The sequence below is a fragment of the Nicotiana sylvestris genome, chromosome 4 (genome assembly GCF_000393655.2).
Source record: "Nicotiana sylvestris chromosome 4, ASM39365v2, whole genome shotgun sequence".
Classification (NCBI taxonomy): Eukaryota; Viridiplantae; Streptophyta; class Magnoliopsida; order Solanales; family Solanaceae; genus Nicotiana; species Nicotiana sylvestris.
Window position 1 is genome coordinate 47,613,756 of NC_091060.1, and position 8,437 is coordinate 47,622,192.

At 42.6% G+C, this 8,437-nt stretch overlaps 2 protein-coding genes across 2 annotated transcripts; both read right to left on the reverse strand.

The window, feature by feature from the left end:
• Positions 1-982: 982 nt before the first annotated feature.
• On the reverse strand, positions 983-5,358 carry LOC138889511 (uncharacterized). Its single transcript, XM_070172826.1, has 5 exons — positions 4,576-5,358; positions 3,993-4,259; positions 3,435-3,788; positions 2,107-2,222; positions 983-1,055 (listed from the first exon to the last, which is right to left on the reverse strand). Exons 1-5 carry the CDS (start codon positions 5,356-5,358, stop codon positions 983-985), a joined length of 1,593 nt encoding a protein of 530 aa, XP_070028927.1.
• Positions 5,359-6,261: 903 nt separating this feature from the next.
• On the reverse strand, positions 6,262-8,019 carry LOC138889512 (uncharacterized). The gene is made up of 2 exons (XM_070172827.1): positions 7,006-8,019; positions 6,262-6,660 (listed from the first exon to the last, which is right to left on the reverse strand). Exons 1-2 carry the CDS (start codon positions 8,017-8,019, stop codon positions 6,262-6,264), a joined length of 1,413 nt encoding a protein of 470 aa, XP_070028928.1.
• Between the last annotated feature and the right edge of the window lie 418 nt (positions 8,020-8,437).

Genomic DNA, 8,437 nt, shown 5'->3' on the forward strand with positions numbered 1-8,437 from the left:
TCAAAACTTAAAATTTAAAAACTGAAATGTATTCCCTTGTTTTAGGGGCGGACTCCCCACTTCGACACTTAAAATTTTAAAAACTGAAATGTATTCCCTTGTTATAGGGGCGGGCTCCCCACTTCAAAACTTAAAATTTAAAAAAAAACTGAAATGTATTCCCTTGTTATAGGGGCGGGCTCCCCACTTCAAAACTTAAAATTTAAAAAAAACTGAAATGTATTCCCTTGTTATAGGGGCGGGCTCCCTACTTCAAAACTTAAAATTTTGTCCTAAACATGCAAATTTTGAGACTACCTTACATTTTCCTATGTTACTCCTCACTATCTTGTGTTTTAAACATACCTCACTTGCAGTCAAACCTGATTACCTCTTGCTTTTTTCCTCATGGAGACTTCCTCTTGAACCAACAACTTTTCTGCCCCTGTTTCAATCGAAGCAAATTTCGTTAGTTTAAAACGGTGGTTAGTTGATGGTATTCTTGCTGAAAAATCCTTCTACTGCCTTGCTTTGTGTTGACTGAATTCCTCGAACTGACCCTGAACCATTTTATTTTCCGACCGACTTTCAAATTCCCTAACCTCTGACCCTTTGGTCTTAACCTTTACATTTCCCACAACATTTCCCAATTATTACACCGATGAAACTCCCGGCAAACTCTCTTATTCCCCTTTACATCATGTTGTTGTTGCCATGCTCTGACCACATTATGCTTTATCATTTTTGGAAGCTAGTAGTGAGGTTTGAAATCCTTTCCCTCTTGCTTTGAACAAAAATTGACATTGGAACATTTTAGAAGGACGAAACCCCCAAAAGAAAATGAAACGCAATGATTTTATGAATTAAGGATAAGAAGAATCCAAAACCAGATGACTTGTTAAAAGAAAAAAGAAAAGAAACTTATCTGACCGGAACAGCTGGCACCAATGATCATAACATGCATTTCGGACTAATCGGCCCAATCTGTACAACTAACCATCTTTCAATTGTCGTACTTTATTGCCTCAGAATTTCCATCACTTGATTCCTTCACCCAAACCTTAATCTTGTTTAACCTGCAATGCCTCAAAACAGTTTTTCACCAACAGACCTTTCTCCATTAACCATTTCTCAACTCACTTTTGCCTCAAGGTGCCCGCAAAGGTTTTCACCAATAAGACTCTCTCATTTTATTCCTTCTCTCAACTCCCGTCGCCTTACACTGCCTGTGCAGGTTTTCACCAATAAGACTCTCTCATTTTTATCTTTTTGTTTTTCTTGCTTGAACCAGAGTGTTGCCCCAGACATGAATTACCTTTACCTGCTCGACATGGCATTTCTCAAAGATTGATCAGAAGGTCTTTCTTTGGACCGTAATGTGGGCTTTGGACGGGGTTAGAAAGAAAGGGTATGAAAGGCTCAAAATAATTTTAAAACGGGTTAAAATTACAACTTTTGAAATCAGATTTCTTACAACAACCACGACTTCTGCCCCAGTTTCTTGCTTTGGGGACTTTTGAATTTTATTTTGGTATGACTGAACCTCAGAGAGGCTGCCTACGTACCCTTTCGGGATCAAGTCAAACGTAGTTCACGTCATAGAGACTACGTTGTTGTTTTTTTTTCTTTTCCATTTCTTTTCTTTCTTCTTTTCACCTTCAATTTTCCTCTTCTTTTCTTTTCCTTCTTTTCTTCCTTCTTCCTTTTTCTTTTTCTTTTTATTTTTTTTCTTTTTTTTTACTTTTTCTTTTCATTTTCTTTTCTTCCGCACTCGCGTTTCTTAATGGTGCCATTGATTCCGAAAGAGGGATATGAAAGAGAATAAATAAGGTTCAAAGGGGGTGACAAGGGATAAAAGTGTTTAGATAGCAGAACAAAACGCCTTCATCATTTCAATCTTTAAAATATGCCAAATACAAAAAAGTACAATCAAAATAAAGAAATCATACATAGTATCTCTTGACCGCATCGGAATTGATGGCCATTTCTACACATTTTCCTTCCACATCTATCAAATATAATGCACCATTAGACAACACTCTGGTTACGACAAATGGCCCCTGCCAGTTCGGGGCGAACTTTCCTTTTGCTTCGGCCCAATGAGGCAAAATACATCTCAATACTAACTGTCCCACCTCAAACTTTCTTGGACGCACTTTCTTGTTGTATGCTCTTGCCATTCTTTGCTGGTACAGTTGACCATGACACACGGATGACAATCTCTTTTCGTCAATCAAACTCAACTGCTCCAGGCGGCATTTCACCCATTCATCATCATTGATCTCAGCCTCTACAATGATTCGGAGAGACGGGATTTCCACTTCTGCGGATATTACTACTTCTGTGCCATATACCAAAGAGTAAGGAGTTGCCCCCACCGAGGTCCGAACGGTGGTGCGGTACCCCAACAATGCAAAAGGCAGTTTTTCATGCCACTGTCTAGATCCTTCTACCATTTTCCGGATTATTTTCTTTATATTCTTATTGGCTGCCTCAACCGCACCATTTTCCTTAGGGCGGTATGGAGTAAAATGACGATGAGTAATCTTGAACTGCTCACATGTCTCCTTCATCAGATGACTATTAAGATTAGCCCCATTGTCTGTGATAATCATCTTCGGTATCCCAAACCGACAAATAATGTTCGAATGCACAAAATCCACCACAACTTTCTTGGTCACAGACTTGAACATCTTAGCTTCCACCCATTTGGTAAAATAATCTATAGCTACCAGAATAAACCTGTGCCCATTTGACGCTGCTGGATCAATTGGCCTAATGACATCCATGCCCCAGGCAATGAAAGGCCATGGTGCGGACATCGTATGTAGTTCTGATAGCGGAGAATGGATCAAGTCTCCATGCACTTGGCACTGATGACACTTACGTACGAAACTAATACAATCTCGCTCCATAGTAAGCCAATAATAACCTGCCCGTAGGATCTTCTTTGCCAAAACATATCCGCTCATATGCGGTCCACAGACTCCCGAATGTACCTCAGTCATGATAGATGTGGCTTGCCTCGCATCCATGTACCTCAACAACCCGAGGTCTGGAGTTCTTTTGTACAACACTCCTCCACTGAGGAAAAACCCGCTTGCCAACCGTCGAATTGTTCGTTTCTGATCACCTATGGCCTATATCGGATACACACATATCCTGACATATTCCTTGATATCATGAAACCATGGCTCACCATCAAGTTCCTCTTCCACCACATTACAATAAGCGTGCTGATCACGGACCTAAATCTGCAAAGGGTCCACGTAAGCCTTATCCGGATGATGTAACATCGATGCCAGAGTAGCCAATGCATCGGCCACTTCATTATGAATCCTTGGAATGTGCTTGAATTCTATTGACTGAAACCACTGACAAAGCTCATGTAAACATTGCCGGTACGGTATAAGCTTTAAGTCCCGTGTTTCCCATTTTCCTTGAATTTAGTGTACCAGTAGGTCCGAGTCACCCATGACCAAGACTTCCTGGAAACCCATGTCCACAGCTAATCTCAACCCCAAGATACATGCCTCATATTCTGCCATGTTGTTGGTACAATAGAAACGAAGTTGAGCCGTAACAGGGTAATGCTGACCTGTTTCAGAAATAAGTACTGCTCCTATTCCCACACCTTTCATGTTTGCGTCCCCATCAAAGAAAAGTCTCCATCTTGGCTTCTCAACTTGTTCCAACTCATCAATATGCATCACCTCCTCATCAGGGAAGTAAGTTTTCAATGGCTCATAATCATTGTCAACTGGATTCTCTACCAAATGATCTGCCAACACATGTGCTTTCATTGCAGTCTGTGTCACATAGATAATGTCAAACTCCGTAAGCAAGATCTGCCACTTTGCAAGCCTCCATGTGGGCATAGGCTTCTGAAAAATATACTTCAATGGGTCTAAGCGAGATATGAGGTAAGTAGTGTAGGATGACAAATAATGTTTCAACTTCTGTGCCACCCAAGTTAGGGCGCAACACGTCCTATCCAGATGAGTATACTTAACTTCGTAAGATGTGAACTTCTTGCTGAGGTAATAGATAGCCTGCTCTTTCCTGCTTGTAACATCATGCTGCCCCAGTACACAACCAAATGAATTATCCAAAACCGTCAGATATAGAATCAAAGGCCTCCCTGGTTCTGGCAGGACCAACACGGGTGGGTTTGATAAATACCCTTTTATCTTATCAAAAGCCTCTTGACATTTATCAGTCCATTTAACTGCAGCATCTTTCTTTAACAACTTGAAAATCGGCTCACAAATTGTCGTGAGCTGAGCAATGAACCTACTGATATAATTCAATCTTCCCAACAAACTCATCACCTCAGTTTTGTTTCTTGGAGGCATCAATTCCTGAATAGCTTTGATCTTCGACGGGTCTAGTTCAATACCCCGACGTCTGACTATAAATCCCAACAACTTCCCAGATGGTACTCCAAAAGCACATTTTGCAGGATTGAGCTTAAGATTGTACCTGCGAAGTCAAATCCCTGACATGGTCAGAATGCTGTCTAGACTTCACGATCACATCATCCACGTACACCTCGATTTCCTTGTGTATCATATCATGAAATATTGTTGTCATTGCCCTCATATAAGTTGCCCCAGCATTTTTCAAACCAAACGGCATGACCCGATAACAGTACATTCCCCATGGAGTGATGAATGTCGTTTTTTCCGCATCTTCCTCGTCCATTAGAATCTGATGATAACCCGCGTAACAATCCACAAAAGAACCAATCTCATGTTTGGCACAGTTAACAATTAATATGTGGATGTTCGGCAGTGGGAAATTATCTTTTGGACTCGCCTTGTTAAGATCACGATAATCGACACACACCCTGGTCTTGCAGTCTTTCTTCGGCACTAGCACAACATTAGCTAACCAGGCGGGATACCGCTTAACCCGAATGACCTTTGCATCAAATTGCTTGGTAATCTCTTCTTTGATCTTTACACTTATGTCCGTTTTGAACTTTCTCAGCTTCTGCTTGACAGGAGGGAGTGCCGGATCAGTGGGCAGTTTGTGAATCACTAAATCAGTACTGAGGCCCGGTATATCATCATACGACCATGCAAAAACATCCTTGTATTCGAACAATACTTTAATTATCTCCTCCTTGAGTTGTGGCTCCAGATGAACAGTTATTTTAGTTTCGCGAATATTATCTTGGTCCCCTAGATTAACTGCTTCTGTGTCATTTAGGTTAGGTTTGGATTTTTCTTCAAAATGACTTAATTCTTTACTAATTTCCTCATAAGCCTCGTCATCGTCACACTCCACCTCATCATCACACTCGATTTCTTGTATTATTATTTCTGAGTTAGATTGGCTTTTAAAACTGGGCCAAAGATTCCTCATGCATGTCATGTCATTGATATTAGCATAACAAGAATTGTACAAAAAAGAAAAGAAAAATGGAAACAAAATTAGGACTGAAGAAAGGAGAAAAATTTGCATTTCATTGAATGTAAAGATAACAGGGTTTTAACTCAACCTAACGGACGGAACATAGCAACTGAATTACAAACCATGGAATAATCTAGGTGAACAAAAAGGAAACAACACCCACTACCACGACTCCCTCCGAATTGGAAGAGGAATAGCTTCCCAATTGTTGACTTTAGCACGTGGTCCGATGTACTGTATATCTGCTTTGCTGGACCCTTCACCGGCCTCAACCATGTTCACTTCAGCAAATACCCTCTCAAACACCTTATCCAAGTTCCCCTCTGCCCCAATCAGTGAACCTGACACTTTTGCCAATAACTGCTTTCTAACACCCGACCTGACGAAGGACCTGGACAGGCGTGGAATCAGTTTGGGAAGAACCCAAGCTTTCTTTTTCAATTTACGAGCCCTTCTAACATCCGCCGTTGTTGGCTTAAATCCCAACCCGAAGATATCCAAATTCTTGGGCAAAGAAACAGGTTGAACGATACCTTGAAGCTCAGCCCCCAGACCTTTCCCTGGCACGAACCCATTACTTAGCATTTCTGACACTACCATGGCGGTCGCAGCTGCTACCCTGGGACGTGGAATGCTTTTACCTTCCGGCACCTTATCCACCGGGATTGTGTGGAAGACTTGATAAACCCACGGTCCCTTATCATCATCCGTCTCTATAAAGGGCACGATGGCATCACTTACAGCGCATGTGTGGTCTTCCCCGTGTAGCACGACCTCTTGTCTGTCCCACTCAAACTTGACCATTTGATGCAACGTAGAAGGCACTGCTTTGGCCGCGTGGATCCATGGTCGACCCAACAAAAGTTAATAAGATACTGCAATGTCCAGCACCTGAAATTCCATAGTGAACTCGACCGGGCCAATAGTCAATTCAAGTATAATATCCCCCACTGTGTTTGTTCCACCTCCGTCGAACCCTCGAACGCAAACACTATTTTTGTGGATTCTATCATCCTCAATCTTCAACTTGTTTGGTGTAGACAATGGACAAATATTGGCACTAGACCTGTTATCGATCAACACCCGAGTAACCACTGAATCTTCACACTTGACCGTCACGTAGAGAGCTTTATTATGTTTTGTGCCCTCCACGGGCAATTCATCGTCAGAAAATGTCACCCTGTTTACCTCGAAAATTTTGTTGGTAATCGTCTCCAAGTGATTTACTGAAATTGTTTCGGGCACATGAGCTTCATTCAATATCTTCATCAAAGCTCGGCGATGTTCATCCGAATGGATCAGTAATGACAACAACGAGATCTGGGCCGACATTTTTCTCAGTTGTTCAACAATGGAATAATCTTGTACTTTCATATTTTTCAAAAACTCTTCCGTTTCTTCCTCTGTCACAGCCTTCTTGACTAGTACCGGATTGTCTTTAGTAACCCTGGCCTTTCTCAACTCTTCGCGAGCAAAACAACGTCATGACCGAGTTAATCCTTGCGCCTCACAACTCTCTTCCTCAATTTCCTTTCCTTTGTATGTCACCACTACCTTTTCATATTTCCACGGCACGGCTTTGCTATCAACCACGAGTAATTGGACTACCGGCTTTAAGACAACTGGTTCTATGTATGCCCCTTTCACAACAACCATGGGTGCAGATGATGCCCCTAGTACCAATAACTTGGCTGGCTCCGGCTTCTTTGCGACGACGGACGACCCTTTCCCGATTACCACCACCGGCTTGTCATTCACCCCTTTTGGCTGAGTGGTTGGCTTTGCCCTAACTGCATTTTCCTTCTCCTTAGCTTCAATAGAACAGATCATCATGACCGTCTGTAAGGGCTTTTTAGGCTCTGCTCCCTTATATAGCAGTTCAATCATGTTGGCCTCATAATGTGCTGGCAACGGGTTTTGATTAATGTTTGGCGCCTCCGGAGCCTGTACTTCAATACGGCGATTATCAATAAGTTCTTGCACCGCATTTTTCAATCTCAAGCATTTCTTAGTATCGTGCCCCGGCATCCCTGAACAATACTCACAGCTGACCGAATGGTCCAGTTTTCTTGGAGGGAGATTTGGCATTTTGGGCTCGACTGGTGTCAACATTCCAAGCTGTTTCAATCTATGGAAGAGAGTGGTATAAGATTCCACCAATGGAGTAAAGGTTCTTTTGTTCTGGACTTTCTCATTTCTAAAAGTTTGGTTCGGGCGAAAACCGGCTCCTGGCCTATAAACCCTCGGGTGTGGATATGTATTTTGTGGAGCTGGGTATGTGTTTTGGGTAGCAGGTGCATGCCATTGCTCGTGAGCTGGAGGCTGGGTATAAGTTTGGGCATGATGGACGGAAATATGTGGCTCTGGTGGTGGATAATAGTGTTGAGGAGTGCCATATGGGGTATACGGGTAATTTGGGTGGTGGGGTCTGGGTTGGTTGTAATATGGTGAAGGGCTTCTAGACCTGGACCATACTCCAGATTCGACATTTGCAACCTCTTCTTTCTTCTTCTTCCCAAGTACACCCCTAGTGCCGTTTTGAATGACTTGGGTGGTTGCTTTGATTGCTGAATAACTCATGATTTTATTGGATTTGAGTCCCTCCTCAACCATACCTCCCATCTTCACAACTTCATTAAAGGACTTGCCCACTGCTGACACCAAATGACCAAAATAGGTGGGCTCCAAAGCCTGCAAGAAATAATCAACCATTTCACTCTCTTTCATCGGGGGGTCAACCCACGCAGCTTGCTCTCTCCAAAGGAACCCATATTCTCGAAAGCTCTCACCGGGCTTCTTCTCGATCTTTGTCAATGACAGTCGATCTGGGATGATTTCGAGATTGTATTGAAACTAACAGGCGAAGGCTTGGGCCAAGTCATCCCAGGTGTACCACCTGCTATGGTCTTGTCTAGTGTACCATTCCAATGCCGACCCGCTCAAATTCTGGCTAAAATATGTCATCAGCAATTCATCTCTCCCTCCTGCTCCTCTCATCTTGCTACAGAATCCCCTTAAATGTGCTACTGGGTCGTCATGC

What these genes read in the sequence shown, in the direction of transcription:
- LOC138889511 (XM_070172826.1), bottom strand. Translation starts at nt 5,358, where the DNA reads ATGACATGCATGAGGAATCTTTGGCCCAGTTTTAAAAGCCAATCTAAC. An exon ending in CTGGGGCAACTTATATGAGG is followed by an intron (nt 4,260 to 4,575) that starts GCAATGACAACA and finishes TTCATTGCTCAG; the next exon opens with CTCACGACAATTTGTGAGCC. An exon ending in TGGGTGACTCGGACCTACTG is followed by an intron (nt 2,223 to 3,434) that starts GTACACTAAATT and finishes CGCCTGGAGCAG; the next exon opens with TTGAGTTTGATTGACGAAAA.
- LOC138889512 (XM_070172827.1), bottom strand. Translation starts at nt 8,019, where the DNA reads ATGGGAGGTATGGTTGAGGAGGGACTCAAATCCAATAAAATCATGAGT. An exon ending in AACCAGTTGTCTTAAAGCCG is followed by an intron (nt 6,661 to 7,005) that starts GTAGTCCAATTA and finishes GCTTTGATGAAG; the next exon opens with ATATTGAATGAAGCTCATGT.